Source organism: Cnephaeus nilssonii (assembly GCF_951640355.1).
Source record: "Cnephaeus nilssonii genome assembly, chromosome: 11".
In the NCBI taxonomy this organism is placed as follows: domain Eukaryota; kingdom Metazoa; phylum Chordata; class Mammalia; order Chiroptera; family Vespertilionidae; genus Cnephaeus; species Cnephaeus nilssonii.
The window spans coordinates 61848260-61872219 of NC_137082.1; the positions used below are offsets into that span (position 1 = coordinate 61848260).

General features: G+C 37.4%; 1 protein-coding gene across 5 annotated transcripts in view; it reads left to right on the top strand.

The window, feature by feature from the left end:
* The window catches only part of ANKRD12 (ankyrin repeat domain 12), a 95395-nt gene that overhangs the window by 63823 nt on the left and 7612 nt on the right, over positions 1 to 23960 (top strand). For all 5 annotated transcript variants that reach the window (XM_079785229.1, XM_079785231.1, XM_079785228.1 and 2 more), the window contains 3 exons: positions 10578 to 15277; positions 19656 to 19754; positions 22454 to 22597. In XM_079785229.1, the coding sequence (XP_079641355.1) occupies positions 10578 to 15277; positions 19656 to 19754; positions 22454 to 22597 (4943 nt within the window). The remainder of the gene's footprint in view (positions 1 to 10577; positions 15278 to 19655; positions 19755 to 22453; positions 22598 to 23960) is intronic.

Consider the following 23960-nt stretch of genomic DNA (forward strand, 5'->3'; position numbering starts at 1 on the left):
AGAGCATTAAAATATATATCATAATTGATCATTAGAAATTTAAACTTGATAGAGCATTTTATAGGAAAAGGAGTTTGGGTACTAGTATATACCTAAAATTCAAGATTACTCCATTTAACATGTAAAAAATATTTTATCTTCTTGCTTTCCAAATGGCATTTTAAAATCAATTCCAGTGTCTATGTTAGATAGCAGGTTAGGCCTAGTATGAAAAATTATAATCCATTTATAACCCAAGAACCTTATTTGATTTAACCAGTACTGTTTACAACATATTTGATTAAATCTATTTCTCAACTTGTTGAGTAGCAACAAGCGCCATGTTTGGTACTTATCACTTTTATTTTTCACATTTCCCTGTGGTATCAGTACTTAGAAGAAAGAAAAAGGGAGTTAGGTGTCTATTATGTGCAGAGAGGTGGCATACAGCATGGATAGACAATGAGATATTCTTTTATTTAATGGCCAATTAAAAGAAATTCCATTATAGTGTTTTGCATGCTCTACTTTTTATCCTCTGCTTTGTGATATATGATGCACTTTTTTCTAAATATCTTAAACCTGAACCTTAAACAAAACCTCTACATTTAACTTTTTTGAAAGTCAATACTTTTAAATCAGATTGTATCATGTGTTTTATGTGTATTAATTATATCAACCTAGTTCCAAAGCTTAAGAATTTTTAATTCTAGGTGGAGTGTTTTTTAAAGAAAAATGTCTATGTCAAATTTTGCTAAGTGGAGAAAAGGGGAAAGATGTTAATGAACACCTAAATTACCATATATTGTAAACATTCACCCTTTATCATTATCTATAAAAATTACATAGTTCTATATTTTTTACTTGCTTATATATTAGAAAAATAAATGGGAAATTGTGGTTGCATCTAAGATGTTCTTTGAATGTCTGCAAATTAATAAATGTCTTTACATTTTGTATGTTACATAAAATAGTAGTCTGGCAAATATCTTTCTTTGAAATTAATATAAATATAGTAGTCAAGAAATTTCAAGTGTATTTGCCCAAAATATGTAAAACTGTTTATTGCAGATACCAAAACTAATGGGTTTTTTGTTTAAGTATGTTAGCTTGATGGTTTTCCTTAAAAATTGAATTTCTACTGGTGCCTAGCAACTTAAAGTGAGTCTGTCACATAATTATAATAGTTGAGATATTGCTGAATATTTAAAACTAAAACTCTATAAAGGGTACATTTGGGCAGAACCCTTAAATATAAAGAGCTTTGAATTAAAAATATTAATTATATATGCATACATTTAAATGAGTTCGGCCTTAGCTATATCATCCTGCCTGCAGAAAAAAATGTTTTATCTAGTCATGGTTAAAAGGACCTCCATGTAATATCTATATTTATGATGGAATAGCTAAGACTGGGTGATTTTGTCAGTTTCCTTTAGTGACATCAAAATTTTTGTAGTGATACCACTATTTTCAGAGGGGGATTGAATATCTTGATTAATTTATATTTTATAGAATCAGTTTCTATGTTACTGGTATTTTAGTAGAAAGATAGTGTAATAACTAATTGAGGGAATATACAGAGTGCTGTGGTACTTTATTTTAATTCTTATGTAGATTTTCTTTTAGACTTAGTATTTTCAACTTATTATATTCTCTTCTCTCCCCAGCTTACCCCTAAATTAATGAACTACCTATATCTAGTATTATAGAAATAAAGTGAAAATATGTTCTTATATGGCATACTTATTTCCAACTAATGTATAACTTCTCTCCTCTTACAAAATAGAATTAAAATACCTAATCTTTACTTAGGAAAATTGAGGTAAAGAAATGAAAATTTAGATGAGACAGTGTAAAATTACCTAATATTATATTTCCCTATCTGTGAGCTACATCTTTCAATCAGTTTAGGAATATGAAACCTGTAAAATTTTGTTTCTGAAGATGCAAGTCTTTTTCTAATGTTACTTCTTTGCCTAAGTAACATAAATAAGTTATATTTGTATAATTCTTAAATATATTAGTTGTGTTAGTGAATTATTGCAGAGCAAAGGAACAACCCAAAATAGACATGACAGGCCTGCAACCATTGTGAAATATTCATCCCAATGAAACCCCAGAGATTCTCTGAAAGTAAGATTCAGCCTGTTCAGGGAACAAACGGTCTTAGCAAAAGGCTGAGATTAGAGAGAACCACATATCACTAGGAACAGGCCTCTAACTCAAGAGTGAAGCCTGTTGTAAAGATTTTCCACAAAATGCTGAAGAAAATAGATTCTCTATATTAATATGAAAAGAAATCCAGATATTTTAGGAAAACCAACTGAATGAAAGACAAGAAGGGCCAAGATGAACAAACAGAACCATTGATCCTGGAGAATGTAAATAATATAGGAAGCAGAAGGGTAAGTTATTCTCAGTATTTCTGGAGATTCTTGGTGGGAATTGATCCACTAACCTTGATAACAAAAGGCTACTGTGAAAAATTAGACCAGGAAAATCCTTAGAATTAATAATAATTATCACTGCTGAAAGTAAATATTCTATATAGGACTAAAGAATACACTGGGCATTGCTGAAAATCTGAGAGGTCTAAGAGAAGGGCAAAATATAAAACACTTTTTAAAAGACATTGGAAATAGTAAGAAAAATGATTTTAAAAAACCATAAAACCATACCCAGGATATATAGTATTCATCTTACAAATATTAGTAAATAGAAAATATTTTTAAATTAAAGAAAGTGTCCTTTAACTGAAGAAAGACTTGTGTTTATAGATCAAAGGGGAATAGTAAAAAAACAAAAAAGGTGGGGGACAGGGGTAGGAAACCTCACATCTTGATAAATGACAACTTCAAGGATAAAAAATTTTTTAAATCCTACAAGCTTCTAGAATAAGAAGGAAACATGTTACCTACAAAGGAAAGAGATTGACATCAGATTTCTCATCTATAATAATAAAAGCGTAATATGCTAATTAGACTGGACGTCCTTCTGGACGAAGCCAGAGCTGCGAGGGAAGCTCGGATCCCGGGTGCCTGCCGGCGGCTGGAGGGAAGCCCGGATCCCAGGTGCTGGAGGGAAGCCTGGGTCCCAGGTGCCAGAGGGAAACTGGTGCCAGCATCCAGGGGAAGGAAGGCCTACTCTTGCACGAATTTCGTGCATCAGGCCTCTAGTCTATCCTATATAATGAGGAATATGCTAATTATCTGTTACACTTTGAGGCGTAACAACCATCCGTGTAACGACCAGATCACGGATCTGCAGGAGACTGGGGCAGCGAACTACAAGTGGGCGGCAAAAAGCTACAGGAGGGGGCAGGGCAGCAAGCTATGAGGGGGGAGTGGGGACGGGGGGAGCTACAGGAGGACGGCAGAGAGCTACTGGCACACAGATTCGTGCGCAGGGCTACTAGTATATATATAAAAGCCTAAGCAACTGAATGATGGGTTGACAAGTTGCTATGATGCGCACTGACCACCAGGGGGCAGTCCCTCAATGCAGGAGCTGCCCCCTGGTGGTCAGTGCGCTCCCCGGGGGGAGCGCCGCTCAGCCAGAAGCCAGGCTCATGGCTGGCGAGCGCAGCAGCGGTGGTGGGAGCCTCTCCAGCTTCCGTGGCAGCGCTAAGAATGTCCAAATGATGACTTAGGCCCACTCCCCCAAATTTTGTGCCCTGGGCCTCTAGTATTTAAAATAAAAACTATTAGTGCCCTGGCTGGGTGGTTTGGTTGGCTGGAGTATCATCCCATACACCAAAAAGTTTGCAGGTTCAATTCCTGGCCAGGGCACATACTTTGGTTTCAGGTTCCATCTCCTATTGGGGCACATATGGGAGGCAACTGACCGATATTTCTCACATTGATGTTTCCCTTTCTTTCTCTCTAAAAGTCAATAAACATATCCTTGGGTGAGGATTTTTTTTTACATGAAATATTTTTAATGCATACATATATAACAAGGATTTGTATACAGAACACATAAATAATTATTAAACATCAACCAATCAAGGGCAAACAATTGATAGACAAATGAACATAAATATGAACAGGTCAATTAAAAGAAGAGGGTTTATTAAATGACTAAAAAGCAAATGAAAAGACATTTGCTGGAAAGCTGAGATATGCAAAGGAAATTAAAAAAAGATGCAATTGCATAGTCACCTGGTTGGGATGGGGGAAACTTGGATACTTAACAGTCTTACCTAATAATAGACAAACATGTAAATTGACCGTACCTCTGCTACACCCACAGCCAATCAGTAGTGAGTATGTAAATTAACCCGACAAAGATGGTGGGTTAATTTGCATATGCAGGCGCAGAGCGGGAGGGAGCTACAGGAGCAGTGCTCTGGGTGGGAGCGAGGACTTGCAGGTTCCTGGGCGGCCGGAAGCGAAGCCAGGGAAAAGAAGGCCTATTCTTGCACGTGCAACAGGCCTCTAGTGGAGGAAATAGAATAAGCATTGCTAAAGGAGTTACTTAAATGTAATTCTTTCCTACAAATGAAAGATTGATGGCTAGGTTTACAGGGATTGGTTAGTTCCAAGTATGCAAATGAGGGTGGTTAAAACTATAAGGAAGGAAGTAAAGTTCTTATTTGTCCATGTAACATTTGTTCCATGGCTCAGCCTTAGCAACAGCTTAGCAACATAATAGCAGCTCTGAGAACTGAGGCACAGGATGTGCACAGGCCCCCCTTTCTCAGTAACTTCAAGTTAAAATCTGTTGCAACTTTCAAATAGACAATATAGTATTATTAATTACTAGAGGTCCGGTGCACGAAATTCGTGCACGGGGGTGTGTGTCCCTCAGCCCCGCCTGCACCCTCTCCAATCTGGGACCACTCAAGGGATATCTGAATGCCCGTTTACGCCCGATTTTACCAGGATCGGGCCTAAACGGGCAGTCGGACATCCCTCTCACAATCCAGGACTGCTAGCTCCCAACTGTTCGCCTGCCTGCCTTCTTGATTGCCCCTAACTGCTTCTGCCTGCCAGCCTAATCACCCCCTAACCACTCCCCTGCCAGCCTGATTGATGCCTAACTGCTCCCCTGCGATCCTGATTGCCCCTAACTGCCCTCCCCTGCAGGACTGGTCACCCCTAACTGCCCTCCCCTGCAGGCCTGGGTCCCCCCCAACTGCCCTTCCCTGCAGGCCTGGATCCCCCCCCCCCAACTGCCCTTCCCTGCAGGCCCAGTCACCCCCAACTTTCCTCCTCTGCCAGCCTGGTCACCCACAACTGCCCTCCCTTGCAGGCCTGGTCCCTTCCAACTGCCCTCCCCTACTGGCCACCTTGTGGCGGCCATCTTGTGTTCACATGGGGGCAGCCATCTGTGTGTTGGAGTGACAGTCAATTTGCATATTACTCTTTTATTAGATAGGATAGTCACCATGCTGTACATTACCTCTTCAGAGCTTTTTCATCTTATCACTGGAAATTTGTACCCTTTGACCACTACCTATTTTCCCCTTCCTGGACTTTTTTATTTTCTATAAATTGCATTGCTTTATAGTCATGAATGAGGTGTTTTTAATCTATGTTATTTCATGTACATTTGGACTATATAAATCAATGTATTGTGTATCTAAGATGTGAATATTTCAAGATCAAGCAAAGAATAGACAAATAGCACGTTTATATTTGAAATTCAACTATAACCTCAGGTGGGTATGTTTAAAGCATTATGTTACCGGTTTTTCTTTTTTGTTCAAAGCATTTTATATGTAAACTAACAGGAAACCTCATTTAATACCATACTTTATTTTAGATCCTAGATTTTGTTTAAGAAAACAGTTGTTTTCTTAATCGTGAAATAAACATAGAAGTGAAAGGTATTTATTGAGGGCTTATGAATGATCACAAATTATGGCTTCATTTTCCTGGGTGTTTATATAGTTCATGTTGACTATATTCGGTGTCTTTTATGTACTCAGAAGTAATATGGTATAATGGTTGTGAGTACTAATTTTGGAGTAAAAAAAAAATTGGATTTGAAGACCTTGCTCTGCCACTTACTGGTCAGGGAAAATTTTTTTAACATTATTACATAGTCATATTCTGAGCCTATAAGGTAGATACAAAGATGAATAAGACCACTTATAGACTTGCATAAATATGGTGTTCATTTTAAGCTTTACCAAGGATAATTTTCTTCCACATAAGTTGTAGAAACTCTTTAAATCATTACATAATGGCATTATATTGCAGTTAGCACATGAAATAGAGTTTATGTAATTGTGTCCCCTCTTCACTATCTCCACTCCCATTTTCCTTCTCCTTTCTTTGAGGAATACTAAAAAAATAATTTATGCAAGTGGTCATCGATTATGACTAGTGCTTTTATTTATAAAAATATAAATTCCACCAGACATTAACATAAGAAAATTAATGGCCCGGTGCATGAAATCATGCACATTAAAAGGGAATTAATTAGAGGAAATATTTTAATATTGCTATTTGCCCTTTCTCTATAATAGAAGTGTCAGAGATTAAAGAAAATTAGTAAAATGTATATGAAAATCTCCCTCCTGTCAGAGTCTGGGGCGCGCCACAGGACCCAGAGTCAAGTCCCCGCTTGCACCTTGAAATCATGTGAGACTCAGACCCGGCCGGCCCCACCCCTGTCAAGCCCTGCAGGGTGGGGGGCACAGCCTCAGGTTCCCCGGCCTGGTGCCGGGTGGGGGGGCGCAGCCTCAGGTCCCCCATCAAGCCCTGCCAGGTGGAGGGCGCAGCCTCAGCTCCCTCGGCTCGGCCTCAGGTCCCCCAGCGCCGGGGGGGAGAGCGGGGGCTCAGCCTCAGGTCCCCCAGCCTGGCCTCAGGTCCCCTGGCCCGGGCACCAGGGCAGGGAGCATGGCTTCAGGTTCACCATCAAGCCCTGCCGGACAGGAGGCACAGTCTCAGGTTCCCCGGTCCTGGCGCTGGGGCGGGGGGGTGCAGCCTCAGGGCCCCTTGCCCAGCCTCAGGGGGTACCCCAGCCCTGGTGCCAGGGCGGGGGGTGTGGCCTCAGGTCCCCCGGCCCTGGCATGAGGGCATGAGGGCATGATGACCATTTACATATTAGCTCTTTATTATATAGGATTATTTCTTAGTTCATTCTATTTCTTCTCTCCCCTCATTACCCTAACTCTTCCCCTCCATGAAAAGTCCATATTTGTATATATGCTTTTTGTTTACTTGAAAGACTGATGTTTTCCACTGCCCTCAGTCTAAGGACCACCGACTCCCATTGTAACCCTATAATAAGTGACGTGCCTGGAGTTAGCTTGAATATTTATGTCTTTAATCTTCTGGTACAAAGTTAAGCAAATATGAAAAATTCTGGAATTTAGCTTTGGCCTTTTTAAATTAATGTGTGCTTTATTGGAATAAGGCAATATTTGATGTTAAACATTTTATTTAAATATTTTAATTTAATGATAACATTTTTCTCTTTTTTTCTAGACAGTTAATATTTATCACATTCATGGTATGTGTCAGGATATGCTAGGCACATTACATTAGTAAGTTCATTTAATCCTCACAATAGCCCTATAAGTTAATCCCTCATAACAGGTTACTGATCTATTAAGTGACAGAGCAAAGATTTGAACCTAGAGTTAATGGCAGAACTTTTATACATTCAGAGTCAGATGACCCTAATGTCAGCATATAACTGCAGTATGAATTTAGTGTATGTTTATTTGACTTAATGATACCTGTTATGATGTATTCTGAGACTACAGTCTTCATTATATTTGAGTGTAGCACCTTCTGTTGGGCAAAAAGGTTCTGAAAATGAAAGAAACTAGCTGGTGGGGGTTTTTTGGGTTGTTTTTTTTGCTATGGAGCCTACCATTAACTGATTTAAAATCTTTGATGAAATGATACATGCTCATATATAATGTATTCCTGAAAATATTTTGCATCTTACCTGATTTTGTTCAGAAAATTAGGAAAATTATATTTAAAACTATAGTATATGTATTTAAGGGTTTTTGTTTTATTCTGTACAAATGTTTTTACTTTAATTATAGAAACCTTCTAATATATGCAAAAGTAGAAATAGTAGTATTACAAGCCCATATATAGTTATTACTCAGTTTTAATAATTATCACTGTATGTTCAATCTTGTTTTGCTCATAAGTCTACATACATTTTTCTATATTATTAAATATCTATGATATTAAATAATTTGAGGCAAACTGAATGTCCCATCAGTAGAAAAATCAGTTTAAATGATTACATATTAACTCAAGGTAATACACAGCCCTTAAAAATAGTAATGAAGAAATGTAACTTCAAAAGAAAATTTCTATGATCTGTTAAATGAAAAGAAAAATATATGAAATGGTATACATGCTGTGATTTGACATGCTTATTTATACCCTTAAATTCTACCTGAAATTTTTATATATCCTTTATACCTTAGTTTCAATGCTGTGTTTTTTAGAAAAGCCTGCTTTCCTTCTCCAGTTCTCCCAAGCAGACTTTCCCAAGTACACCCTTTGGACCTAGTATCTACTGCCATTTTAGCAATTGGCAGATTATATAACTGTTAAGGGGCAGGACTGGTTTTTTTTTTTTATCTTTTCACCCCTATCTCCTAGCACTGTGTGCCTGGCAGAGCATAATTAATATTTAGACTCATGCTCAGTGTAGAACTGATATTTTATTGGATATACAAAGGAAAAAAATTATTCCCAATTTCCAGTAAAACTATTCATTTGATGAGAAACAGAATATAAATAGAATAGTTATATATAAACATAAGAATTAAATCCTTGAAGACTGCAAGTAGGGAAGTCCTTAAGAACAAATTATAAATAAGATGTTAACAGAAAAAAATAACACCTGCTGTATAAGTACGTATTTTTGTATTCATTTAATCAAGGACCAAAATAAATACTCCCAAAATAGTTGTTCCTTTTTTGCAACATAAAGTTTTGGAGTTTGGTATTATGTATTGCAATATGGGTAATTGGGAATGAAGAATATTTTTACATATGTACGAGCAGTTATAAATCCAAAAATGTTCTTTTTTATATCATGTGTCAGTATAACTATATCACTCATTGGCATTTAATAATGATATTGTCTTAGAATATTACCACATCTTCTCCAAAAACAAGGTTGTGATCTCTGTAGAGCTCCTCTATAGTAGTTGCCCAGTAACTCTATAGACACTCCGAAATACTTCTGGAATTTGAATTTCCATGTGAAGTGAATATTTGAGAGCTAGATCACTTTAGAGGAACCTTACTATATTAAAATAAATTTATAACATATTTGGGATGATGTTTTGTATTCCCTTTCCTTGGTCAAAGGCCTCAGTTTTCTTTTTTTTTAGTTAGAAGCCTGGGTTTTGTTTTCAGAGGCCCATGTATGCAAAATACATTTCAGCTAAGGAAAGGTGCCTGCCTCGGCTGAAGTGATTCAGTGATTAGAGTGTCACCCCACACAAGGAAGGGTTGAGGGTTTGATTCCCAGTCAAGGTCATGTACCTGGGTTGCAGGTTCAATTCCTGGCCCCAGTCAGGGCGTGTGCTGGAGGCTACCAATTTACCTGTCCGTCTCACATCGATGTTTCTCTCTCTCTCTCTCTCTCTCTCTCTCTCTCTCTCTCTCTCTCTCTCTCTCTCTCAGTTTTTCCCTTCTTTCTCCCTCCTTCCCTCCTTTCTTTCCTTCCTCTCTTTCTTTCCCCTTCCTCCTCCCCCTCTTTCCCTTCTACTTTCTCTAAAAATTAATGGGAAAAATACCCTTGGGTGAGGATTAACAAAAAATATGCTATGAAGTAGAATCTAGCAGTGCTTTGGCTATATCAATGCAAAAGTTTGGATGCAATTAAATTTTCATGCGCTTCATATAAATTTTTATGTACTTAAAAACAGGAGTTGAGCCTGTTATTTCCTTTATTGTACTTACATATATATTATTATCAAGATTACTATAGATAAGAAAATTAAGAAATAGAGTAGCCTTCTTCAGATATATCTATTTGTTGTTATACACTTGATTATGTAATTAGGGGATATAGTTCTTTTGATTTTTCTAATTTTTTTAAAACTAGGTAGTCATTTCTTGTATAGTCAAAACTATTCACTTTTACTTAAGTTACTGTTCTCTATGGGAACCACTTGATATACCTTAAGGTTTTATTAATAAAAATTCTAAAACATAAAACAATCTGTGATATTTACATAATTAAACCCTTTAAATCAGTGGTTCTTAATCTTTTTTTGCATCAAAGAATATTAAGTTAAATATCCTTTCCAGAAAAACAATAAATATATGTAAAAATTTTATAGTAGTCAATATTTCCCCTGAAATCCAGTCCCCTGCTTTATATTATATATTTCTGATATATGTGTTGTAAATTCAGTATATCATGTACTTTTAAATGTATCAAGGAATCCTCTTCTGAAGTAGATTCTCTATAAAGCTTTTCCATGACACTGTAGCAGAATTCTTACATGTTTTTATTGCATTATTCACATATAATTCTGAAATTTTTTTCTGAATTGTTTGAAATATTTATTGTATATGCTATGTTTTTCTCTCAGTCTTATTTTTTTGACATTTGTCTTTGAACCAACAATAGATTTTTTTTTCTTATTCTAGATTCTGAAGAGGCTCAGTCTGTAAATCCTTCCAGTGTTGATGAAAATATTGACTCTGAGACAGAGAAAGATTCTATCATCTGTGAAAGTAAACAAATAATTCCCAAAGCACCTCTTTCAACTGCCCTTGATGAGTATGAGTTCAAAGATGATGATGATGAAGAAATAAATAAAATGATTGATGACAGGCATATTCTTAGGAAAGAGCTCAGAAAAGAGAATGAATCTGAAGTAGAAAAGAATAATTTATTTGCAAAACAGGATAAAGCTTTCTACCCTAAATCATTTAAAAGTAAAAAACAAAAGCCATCTAGGGTTTTGTATTCAAGTTCTGAAAGTTCAGATGAAGAAATTGTTCAGAACAAAAAGGTTTCTACTTCATGCTCTATACCTGAAACATCAAATTCCGACACACAAACCAAAAAGGAATATGGAGCTTCAAGTGAGCACAAACAGAAAGGTAAAGTTAAAAGAAAATTAAAGAACCAGAACAAAAATAAAGAGAACCAAGAGCTGAAGCAAGAAAAAGAGGGGAAAGAAAATACCAGAGTAACAAACCTGACAATTACTACAGTAGATTGTTCAGAAAAGACAAGAGAGGAGGGGAATTTTAGGAAATCTTTTAGCCCTAAAGATGATACTTCATTACATTTATTTCATATTTCCAGTGGTAAATCTCCCAAACATTCTTGTGGACTAAGTGAAAAGCAGTCAACACCACTAAAACAAGAACACACCAAAACATGTTTATCACCAGGAAGTTCTGAAATGTCATTACAGCCTGATCTTGTTCGATATGATAATACAGAATCGGAATTCTTGCCAGAAAGTTCAAGTGTAAAATCTTGTAAGCATAAGGAAAAAAACAAACATCAGAAAGATTTCCACTTAGAATTTGGTGAAAAGTCAAATACTAAAATAAAGGATGAAGACCATAGTTCAACATTTGAAAACTCAGATTGTACACTGAAAAAAATGGATAAAGAAGGTAAAACATTAAAAAAGCATAAATTGAAACATAAAGAGAGGGAAAAAGAAAAGCATAAAAAGGAAATTGAAGGTGAAAAGGAAAAATACAAAAATAGGGATGGGGTTAAAGAGCTACAGCGGAGTGTTGAATTTGATAGAGAATTTTGGAAAGAGAATTTTTTTAAAAGTGATGAAACTGAAGATATATTTTTGAGTATGGAACATGACCACCTAACAGAAAAAAAATCAAAGTTGGAAAAAAACATAAAAGATGATAAATCAGCCAAGGAAAAGCATGTCTCAAAAGAGAGGAACTTTAAAGAAGAGCGAGAAAAGATTAAAAAGGAAAGTGAGAAATCATTTAGGGAGGAAAAAATAAAAGATTTAAAAGAAGAAAGAGAGAATATACCTATTGGTAAAGAAACAGAATTTAGTTCTTTAGGTATAAGTGCCAGTGAGGAATCTATAGGGTTACATTCAATGGAAAAGGAAATAGAAATGGAAAAACAAGAAAAGCACATAAAAGAAAGTAAGGAAAAATCTGACAAACGATTTCAAAGTAAAGAAAAGGACATTGAGAAAGCTGAAAGAAGAAATTCTGAAAAAGAGAAGAAAATAAAACATGAGCATAAGTCAGAGAAAGACAAATTAGATCTTAGTGAATGTGTTGACAGAATAAAAGAAAGAGACAAACTATATTCACATCATACAGAGAAATGTCATAAAGAAGGTGAGAAGATAAAAAGTATTACTATTAAAAAACCTGATGACAGAGAGAAAAGTAGAGAAAAGACAGACAGAAGACATGACAAAGACAAACCTGAAAAAGAGAGGCATCTAGCAGAAAGCAAAGAAAAGTACATGATGGAGAAAAAAAGCAAACAGTCAGATAATAGTGACTACACTAAATCAGAAAAAAGCAAAAATAAAGACAGGGAGATAGATAAAAAGGAAAAATCTAGAGATAAAGAAAGTGTAAATATAAGTAACTCCAAACACTTTCAGGAAGAGAAGAGGTCAAATATAGCAGACAGCAGTAAAGCACAACAGGAAAAAACTTTATCCCTTAAAGAAAAAACAAAAGATGAACCTTTGAAAACTGATGGAAAAGAAAAAGATAAAAAAGATAAAGATATAGACAGATACAAAGAACGAGACAAACATAAGGATAAAATTCAACTGAATAGTTTATTCAGACTAAAATCTGAAGCAGATAAGCCCAAACCTAAGTTATCACCAGCATCAAAAGAGACTCGACCTAAGGAAAAGAGGTTGGTGAATGATGATTTAATGCAGACAAGTTTTGAACGAATGCTAAGCCTTAAAGACCTAGAAATAGAGCAGTGGCACAAAAAACATAAGGAAAAAATAAAGCAAAAAGAAAAGGAACGGTTGAGAAATCGTAACTGTTTAGAACTTAAAGTAAAAGATAAAGAAAAAACAAAGCATACACTAGCTGAGTCCAAAAATAAAGCACTTACTAGGTCAAAGAGTTCAGAGTTGACTGATCCTTATACCAAGGAGAAACAATCTAAAGATGCTGTAAGTAACAGATCACAATCTGTTGACACCAAAAATATAATGAATTTAGGGAAGTCATCTTTTGTCTCAGATAATAGCTTAAACAGATCTCCTAGATCAGAGAATGAAAAGCCAGGTCTCAGCTCCAGATCTGTATCCATGATTTCTGTTGCTAGTTCAGAAGATTCCTGTCATACTACAGTAACCACCCCAAGACCTCCAGTTGAGTATGACTCTGACTTTTTGTTAGAGGGTTCAGATTCCCAAATGTCCTTTTCCCAGTCACCTTTTCTGCCAATTGCCAAATCTCCTGCACTTCATGAAAAGGACTTCGATAGTCTGGCTGAACTGCCAGAGCGGATTAAACCACCATATACAAGCAGACTTCCAACATCCCATGTCCGATCATCTTCTGTAGAAGATGTTAAACTTGTTATAAATGAGGGGAGAGCAACTGTAGAAGTTCGAAGATGTAGCATGCCATCTGTCATTTGTGAACATACAAAACAATTCCAAACATCAGAAGAAAGCAATCAAGTTGGCTTAGCTGTGCCAAGAGATATTTGCCCTTCTCCCAAATCTGAGGTATCCTCAAATGTGCCTGAAAGAGAACTTTCAAATGTATCGAACATACATTCCAGTTTTGCCACCTCTCCAACTAGATCTATAAACAGCAAATATATTTCAGCTGATATAAACGTTATCAAGAGTTCTGCTCCAGTGGGCACTTTAATGGACAGTCCTGTTCATTTAGAGCCATCTAATCAGGTTGGTGTGATCCAAAATAAATCATGGGAGATACATGTAGATAGACTGGAATCATTAAGCACCAGTGACGTCATTGGCCCAAATTCTAGTACATCTGATCAAGATCCTTCTGTTCAGGTTTTTTGTAATTCCGAAAACAAAATATTGAAAGAACAGAATACTGACTTTTTATGCCTGCACCAGACTGAACTGCCAGCAAACTCTTGTGCTCAGGATGCAGCATCCACTCTACCTTCACAGCAACCAGGCTCTTTCCAAAGCCAATCACTTTCAGATACTGAATCTATTTCTAAACATATGTCTTCATCATATGTTGCCAATCAAGATCCAGGTATTTTACAACATAAAAATGCAGTTCAGATTATCAGTACTGCTTTAGATACTGATAATGAATCTACAAAAGATATGGAAAAGACTTTTGCCCTAACAGATGTTCAAAGGACAGATACCTTTGTTCCATTGTACTCTGAAAACTCTGTTCAAGAAGCATCACCAAATTTTGAGAAGACTAATACTTTGCCTGTATTACCATTAGAGAAGGATTTTAATGGAAGTGATTCCTCTTCCCAGCAAAATATACATTATGCATTTAGCAAACATATATATAAGTCTTCCAATAGCCATGAAGTTGAAAATAGCACTTCTGATATTCAGGTTATTTCACACGAAAAAGAAAGCAATCTGGAAAGTTTGGTTTTAACTCATTTGAATGATAAGTGTGATTCTGATTTATGTGAAATGAATGCAGGAATGCCAAAAGGAAACCTAAATGAACAAGATAATCCAAAGCTTTGTCCTGAAAGTGAAAAGTGTTTGCTTTCCATCGAAGAGGAAGAATCACAACAAAGCACTTTATCATGTCTGGAAAGCCATTCACAACAACCAGCTCAACCAGAAATGCATAAATACGGGCAATTAATTAAAGTAGAATTAGAAGAAAATGCGGAAGATGATAAAACTGAAAACCAAATTCCTCAGAGGATGACTAGAAACAGAGCAAATGCAGTGGCAAATCAAAGCAAACAGATTCTTGCTAGTTGTACACTATTGCCAGAAAAAGACAGTGAATCTTCGTCTCCTAGAGGAAGAATAAGATTAACTGAAGAAGATGATCCTCAAATTCACCACCCAAGGAAAAGGAAAGTGTCACGTGTACCTCAGCCTGTGCAAGTGAGTCCCTCTTTACTACAAGCAAAAGAGAAAACTCAGCAGTCTCTGGCAGCCATTGTAGATTCTCTGAAACTAGATGAGATTCAGCCATACAGTTCAGAGAGAGCAAATCCATATTTTGAGTATTTGCACATAAGAAAAAAAATTGAAGAAAAGCGCAAATTGTTATGTAGTGTTATTCCTCAAGCACCTCAGTATTATGACGAATACGTGACATTTAATGGATCATATCTCTTGGATGGAAATCCCTTAAGCAAGATTTGCATTCCCACAGTAAGTAAGATTACTTGATATACATTCGAAATGCTGTTCAATAGTAATAATCAAGTCACATGGAGTTTTAAATTTTCTGGTAGCCTCATTTTAAAAAGTAAAAAGGAACTGGTAAATTAATTTTAATATTTTATTTAACCAGATATATCCATATTTCAAAATATAATCAATATAGAAAAGTTATCATTGAGACCATCTATATTCCTTTTTTGTTATACTAAGTATTTGAAATCTGGTGTGTTGGTATGTCTATAGTACATCTCAATTTAAACTAGCTACATTTTAGTAAGTGGTCAGTAGCCATATGTGGTTAGTGGCTGCCTTATTGAACAACACTGAGCTATACAGTATTTTGTTTTTCATTACCTGCTTCTGTCCCAAAGAAGGTATGTTTTTATTTCTTTAAAGGGTAATTCTTTTATATGTGTTGATCCCATTCAGTCCAGTCTTCTCTGGAACCTTCCTCTATTAACAATACTTCTCACTAGTATATTTTTAAATTTTCCTTCTACATTGGCCTATATCCCCCCATTTCAAACATATTTGGGTCTCCTTCATTCAATGGAGAAAAAGTTACCCTTTGACTATGCCAGTTTGTCAAGCTCACCCTCTCTTTCCTTCATTGCTGTACTCTTGGAGAGTAGTCTGTGCCTCATGTGTCCTCTGTATCACTTCCTATTCATCCCTTGACTGTTATGCATTGGCAGAGGTCACCAGTGAGCTTGTAACTGCCAGATTCATTGGCCTCTTTTTCTTTCTACTTGACCTCAGTTATTGACATTGTGACCATCTTGGTCTAAATCAAATTTTCCCTCTCCCACTCCCACCCTGGTCTTTTGGTGGCACTCTTTTCTAATTCCCTTGCCTCACTGATGAATCCTTTCTCTCTTCTAATGACTCCTCTACCCACCCTTTAAACATCAGAGTTCTCTAGGAATCAATTATTTTTGCCAGTGTGGTCTTAACTATTGCTATGGTTTCAGTAATTTTTCATGTGCCATTTAGTCCCCAAAAATTCTTATCTAGTTATATATCTTTTTTGTTGACCACCAGAATCAAATATAGGTGCCTCCAGGCATCCTTACCTAAATGACTTTCCAATACCTGTCATGGGAAGCTAACTTGCATATAAGAAGCTAACTATGGAATTGTGTGCAAGAGATTTATTAGTAAGTGCTATCAGGAACAATACCTATAAGTGTGTGAGGGAAGCAGAATTGGGCAGAGCACGAAGTTGAACTGACATGCAGTTGCAACAGTGACCTCAGCTGAACCCGTAAGAGCTCTACAGGGATGGCCTTTCTGATAAGTAGCCTGCACTCAGAGAAGAAACATAACCTTGGCCAGGCCAACTCACTTCCCTGAAAGGTAATTCTTATAGAGGTACTCCAATGAGCTGTCAGCCAATGCTCGTAGATGCTGGGGATGAGTGTCTCATTGCTGAAGCAGGCGGAAGGGGAGGATTTAACCATGCACCATGGCATTCACTCTGACCTCAGACTTCACACAGACTACGAGAAATGATTTCTCTTTCCCTCAAAAACACATCTTTATCCATTAGTGATGATACCAAAGTAGAAATCTACCAGTCACCAAATTCTAACCATTCTACCTTAGAACTTTCTCCAGAATTTGTACCTTCTTCTACCACTGCCTTGGCTTAGGGCCCTCATCATTATCTGTCATTTAGAACATTACAAGAATTTTTTCACCTTTTTTTTTTGAGAGAGAGAGAAACATTGATGTGAGAAAGAAACATCCATCGATTGGTTGCCTCCTGCATTCTCCCTGACCGGGGATTGAACCCACAATCTGGGTATATGCCCTGACTGGGAATCGAACCCACTACCTTCTGGTGTAGGGGACAGCTCTCCAACCAACTGAGCCACACTGGCCAAAACTTTTTACTTCTTTTTTCTCTTTATGTCTTTCTGCTGGAACATTTTCTTTTGTTAAATTTATATTTCTTTAGAAACAATAGAAAGCTATTTCCTTATTTAAAGATCTCAGCTGTGATTAGCTGGCTTCCCATCCTCTACAGCTTAAAATCCATATGTAAGTATAGCATAACCATTCATTTCATATTCTGACCCCAATCTACCCATCTGGCTTCATTTTCTTACTGCTACTTCCAAACTCACCCACTACATCAGAGAACATCAGCCAAACTGAACTCTTCTGTGGAAATCTCTTGTTCATACTTTTGGTAGTTTGGCAGTGCTGTTCTCCCTGCCTGAAATGTTGTTCTCCTCAGGCCCCTTTTTTAATCCTCTTCCATGCCTTTGTTCGAAGCTGTGATGTCACCCCTGTACGAAATCTAGTCAAGGCAGAATTGCTTGTGTCTTCCTTATTCTTCCCCTATAATATTGTCGTTAACTGTTCAGGCGTCCTCAAACTACGGCCCGCGGGCCACATGCGGGTGTTTTTGCTGTTTTGTTTTTTTACTTCAAAATAAGATATGTGCAGTGTGCATAGGAATTTGTTAATAGTTTGGTTTTTTTTTAACTATAGTCCGGCCCTCCAACGGTCTGAGGGACAGTGAACTGGCCCCCTGTTTAAAAAGTTTGAGGACCCCTGGTTTAAGGTGTCTGCCTCTGTCTCTGAGTGGTAATCTAATTAAGGGCTAGGGCACTATCTCTTGTAGAATAGTTCCAAGTTTATCTTTAGCCATGAATACACTACTGATTTCTATAACCATGTTTCTAGCTGCTTCTAGACAGCTTAATGCCCCACACTATCCTTAAAATCAGTATGTCTAGCCCTGGCCATTGTTTCTCAGTGGTTAGAGCATCAGCCCACACACCAAAGGGTCATGGGTTCGATTCCCAGTCAATGGTACATACCTGAGTTGCAGATTGGATCCCTAGCCCTGTTCAGGGGGTGTGCAGAAGGCAACCAATTGATGTGTTTCTCTCTCTTTCTCTCCCCACACTACTTTCTTCCTCTCTCTTTAAAACAAAAATATCAACGGAAAAAATATCCTTGAAATGATTAACAAAAAAATAAATCATATCTAATACCAAACTTACTTGTCTTATCTCAAAAGTGCTCAGTGGAACATATTTTAAGAAAAGCTGGTTTAGCTGAAACCGGTTTGGCTCAGTGGATAGAGCGTCAGCCTGCGGACTGAAGGGTCCCGGGTTCGATTCCAGTCAAGGGCATGTACCTTGGTTGCGGGCACATCCCCGGTGGGGGGTGTGCAGGAGGCAGCTGATCGATGTTTCTCTCTCATCGATATTTCTAACTCTCTATCCCTCTCCCTTCCTCTCTGTAAAAAATCAATAAAATATAGAGAAAAAAAAAAAAGCTGGTTTACAGACTAGACTACAACGTTTATTACTTTGCCCCTGCTGATCTCTCTGTCCTCATATCCCATCATTCTTTCCTTCCTATTATGTTCCAGGGACTCAAGCCTGCTTATAATTGCCTCCAAGCTCTATACTGTTTGTTTCATGCATTTGATTATACCATCCTCTCTTCTAGAAATTATCTTCCTCTTTTCTTTCTCTTTTCTTTTTCCCCATAACTCATTTCTCTTAACTCTTCCTTTAGGTTAAGGCTCTGAAAGAAGCTTTCTCTGACACTCCAGCCTCACAGGAAGAGATACTCTCCCTCTGTGTTGCTTGAAAGAGGCCTGCATGATTGCAAAACTACAACAATAGCACCAAACTCTCCACTTAACTCTTTTTGTTAATAAATTTAAAGTTTACAGGACACAGAAATCAAGCAAATGTATCATTGCAATTAAAGGCCATCTCATTGAAAAATGATCAGCCCCAAAAAGTTATGTCTTGTATTTTCCACATTGATTCGACTAATTGAATCCTTATGATATTTAACATGATTTCCAGTCTTCCATAATTCCTGTAAATTTTTTACTGATTATAGACTCTTGATTAGATCCAGGTTTGATTCTTTGGCAAGAGCTTTTCATATATTGTGTTGTATAATTCCTATTGTACATCATGAAACACACTGTATCTGTTTCTCTTACCTTCAGAAAAATCAAAAGAGTCAACTAAGTTACTATACTGTGCCAAATATACTGAGCTATCTTACTTTGTCCTAATAATGCTGACAAGAATTATAAGCTGGGATGAGAGAGGGGGAAATATAGATACTCTAAGGCAGTGGTCGCCAACCTGAGGTCCGAAAGATTGGCGACCGCTGCTCTAAGGTATCTAGTGGAAGAATATTTAGGGTTTCAAACAGTTGAAATTGAAAAGTAATTGTATAATTCTTACTATATTATTTAATTCAGAGAACATCTGAATTTATATCTTCATTTTAAGTTATCTACTAAAACGTTTTAATTTTATAAGTGTAGCCCATTATAAATAAAACCTAATACTTTTAACTATTACATTTTTTAAATTAGATTACGCCACCCCCTTCACTGTCAGATCCACTCAAAGAGCTGTTTCGGCAACAGGAAGTTGTAAGGATGAAACTACGTTTGCAACACAGCATTGAAAGGGTAAGAGATGTTTACATTTACATTTATGCTAAAAAATAACTTTTAACAATATATTACAATGACCTACAGTTTTTTATTAGTGAATTTTTCTTATTTAGATCCATTTTGAGATATGGTTTGTTACCATGTGCCTATCTGATTAGATGGAGAATTTGTAAGCCTGTTTTAGGGTAGTTGCTCCCGTGTTACAATTTATGTTCAGTATATTTTCAATTTATAAAAATCTGTAATTTCTCTTTTTTTAAAAATATTTTTACTGTTTTTGGAGAGGGAGAGAGAGATAGAAACATCAATGATGAGAATCATTGATTGGCTGCCTCCTGCAAGCCCCACACTGAGGATTAAGCCCACAACCCGGGCATGTGCCCTGATTGGGAATTGAACCATGACCTCTTGGTTCATAGGTTGATGCTCAACCACTGAGCCAGGCCAGCCAGGCTAATTTTCTTATTGAATTTGCAGAACTATAACAGTGAATTCTAGTTGGACATTTGGATTTCCACATTTTAGAACTGTTGCTTGGTACCAGTTACTTTAGTGCAAAATACTTACAGAGGCTGTGCTTACTGATCCTTACTTTAGTATTTCAGTTTCTAGTGGTTAGTCTTGGCATGAAATGACAGGGGGAAAAATCAATCTAATTATTTATAAAAATCATAAAAGGCCCTGGTCGGTATGGTTCAATTGGTTGGAGCATCATCCCGTGCACCGGAAGGTCACAGGTTCAATTCCCTGTCAAGGGGAGAGTGCTGGGCTGGGGTTGCGAAGGTGCAGCCAATTGATGTGTCTGTTTCACATCCCTGTTTCTCTCTTTCACTCTCTCACAGCCTCCCTTTCTAAAATCAAAAAACACCTTCTTAATCTTTTGGGATGGTCAGGGAATTCTGCAAATGTGATATAACATAGTTATATACAAACAAAACCTTGTCTACAATTTCTTTGATTCAGACATGACTAATTCCTTAGGGCAGAGCTTAATCTTTTTTGTGCCATGGACCCCTATAACAATCTGATAAATATAAGACCTTTTCTCAGAATAATGTTTTGGTGGGGTATTTTTTTCAGAATAATGTTTTTAAATTGATAGCGTTACAGTGAGAACGAATAAAAGAAGGAAGCACTGATACAGAACTTACAATGCATGACCCATGTCATTGAGCAATAAGTTAGATCATATAACATATATATCAATAGTTGTTTTAACTATCAAGCACCTACAGAAGCCATGCTTTTTACAGACAGTTAAGAATTGTCATTTGAACTGTGCAACTTGCAGAACCTTAATAGATAGCAAAAATGACTCATCCTCCTTCATATTGACCATCACACAATTTAGAATTGCATAATACTACAAAGCAATTTAAATGTCTGACCAATATGAAGACAAACAGCTTTATCATTTGTTGTCTGAATAAACTACTGGCTACAGAATTGCTTGATAGTTGGCCAGCTGTGTTGCACAATTTACACAGAAAGCTGCTGTCATGAAGTAGCAGGTCTAATAACTATTAGAATTTCAAAGAAGAAGTGAGTATAAAAATATGGAGGCAATATCTGCAACAACTGTAATATGAATTGAAAATATTTGTGATTTTTATTTTGGGTTTTGTTTTTGTTTTTAGTTAATCCTCACCCAGGGATATTTTTCCTTTGATTTTTTTAGAAAGTGGAAGAGAGAGGGAGATAGAGAGAGAAAGAAAGAGAGAGAGAAACATCAATTGGTTGACTCTGTCATACACCCTAACCAGGGATCAAACCTGCAACCCAAGTATGTGCCCTTGACTGGGAATTGGACCCACAACCCTTTGGTATGCAGGCCGATGCTCTAACCACCACGCAGGGCTAGAATGGCTGTAATCTAAAAAGACAGATAGTGAGTATTGGCAAGGATGTGAAAAATTTGGAACCTTTATACATTGCTGGTGGGAATATAAAATGGTACAACTGCTATTTAAGACAGTGTGGTAGTTCCTCAACAAGTTAAATATAGAATTACCATATGACCTAGCAGTTCTCTTATTTACCCAAGAGAAATAAAAACACATTGAAACAAAAACTTAAGCATGAAATATTCACAGTAGCATTATTCATGGATAGCCCAACATTGGAAACTACCCAAAAGATCGACAACTGATGAATGGATGAATAAAATATGGTATATTCATACAATGGAATATTATTCAGTCATAAAAAGGAACAATGTACTAATACGTGGTACAACATAGATGAACCTTGAAAACGTGACATGAAAGAAGCCAGTTAAAAAGATCACATATTATATGATTCCATTTATATAAAGTGTTCAGAAGATATAAAATTCATAAAAACAAAAAATAGAGTTAGTTTCCAGGGAAAGAGGATAAATGGGGAGTAGCTTTGCTGATGGGTATGGGGCTTCTTTTTGAAGTGATGAAAATGGTCTGGAATAAGTGGTGATGATCAAACATCTTGTGAATATACTAAAAGTCACCATTGTACACTGTACAAGATCATTTTTAAAAAGAGAGTGCCAGTTTTAAAAAGAAAGTTTACTTACACTTTTTGAACACTAGTTCTCAAATTTCTCAAGCTTACTATGAAGAAAAAATGACTCTGAGATTAAAGTTCTTTAGCATATTTTATTAAAAAGTGTTTTATATTTTGTTTAAAAACAAGTAGTTAAAGAATTATTATTTTTTTTTAATTCTTTGTTCAACTAGGAAAAACTCATTGTATCCAATGAACAGGAAGTTCTACGAGTTCATTACAGAGCTGCAAGAACACTGGCAAATCAAACACTGCCATTTAGTGCATGTACTGTTTTACTGGACGCAGAAGTCTACAGTGTGCCACTGGATGCTCAGGTACAGTGCTCGCTGATACAGTTAGAATGTTTTTATTACAACTTGGGGTTTTTTGTAATGCATTTCCATTGAAGAAACTTGAATTCAAAAATTAGTAAAACTCAAATGAGAAAGTCTTTCAGACCAAAGTATTCCCAAGTCACCTGATCCTCCATTTTCTAAAGTCCTCTAGTACAGCAGTCACCAGTCTTTCAGACCTCACAGACCACCGGTTGTCAACCACTGCTCCAAAGGTTTCCTTAAAACAGCAGTCACCAACCTTTCGGACCTCATGGACCACCAGTGGTCTGTGGACTACCGGTTGGCCAACTACTGCTTAATATAATACCATGTCTAATAATGTTTATAGCATAAAAGTTTATCCTATATAATAAAAGGCTAATATGGAAATTGTCCCCTCGGGAGTTCGATGGAGAGACCAGGAGTTCTATCGCTTGCTATGATTTGCCCTGACCACCAGGGGGTGGTGCGGAACATGGTGGGCAACCAGCGGCGGTGGCAGGTCACTGAGGGAGCAAGGGAAAGAGGAGGTGGGGAACCTGATTGGCCCTGATTGCCGGTCAGGCCTAGGGACCCTACCAGTATACGAATTTCGTGCACCAGGCCTCTAGTCCTATCTAATAAAAGAGTAATGCAAATTAACCATCACTGCTACACCCACCAGCCACGCCCACCAGCCAATCAGGAGTGAGTATGCAAATTAACCCAACCAAGATGGCTGCAGCCATGGAGAGACCAGGAGGTAGGCTTGGGTTTTCCCAGCGATGGAGGAAGCCAAGCTTTCTGCACACCCTGGCCGGCCCAGGCCTGCACTTAAGGCTACAAAGTTTCAATTATAGAAGATAAATCCCAACAAAAATAGCGAGCTGGAGAGAGCAGGCTAGGGTTGCCCCCAGTGATGGAGGAAGCCAAGCTTTCCACCTGCCCTGGCCAGCCTAGGCCTCCACTCCAGGCTACAAAGTTTCAATTATAGAAGGTGAATAAACCCCAACAGAAATGGCTGCTGCCACGGAGGGAGCAGGAGGCTTGGCTCCGCTCCAGGCTACAAAGTTTCAGTTGTAGAAGGTAAATATATCCCAGATACCAGGGCCTCCGCTTGGGTTGCCGGGGGGCGTGGCTGGCCTGCAAACCACCACAGGCCCCTCACCCAGGCCACCCACGCCCCAAGGGAACCCCCACCCTGATCCGGGACACCCTTCAGGGCAAACCAGCTGGCCCCCACCCATGCACCAGGCCTCTATCCTAGCTAATAAAAGAGTAATATGAAGATTGACCATCACTCCAACACACAAAATGGCTTCCCCCATGTGGTCAAAGATGGCTGCCCCCATGTGGACACAAGATGGCCACCACAAGATGGCCA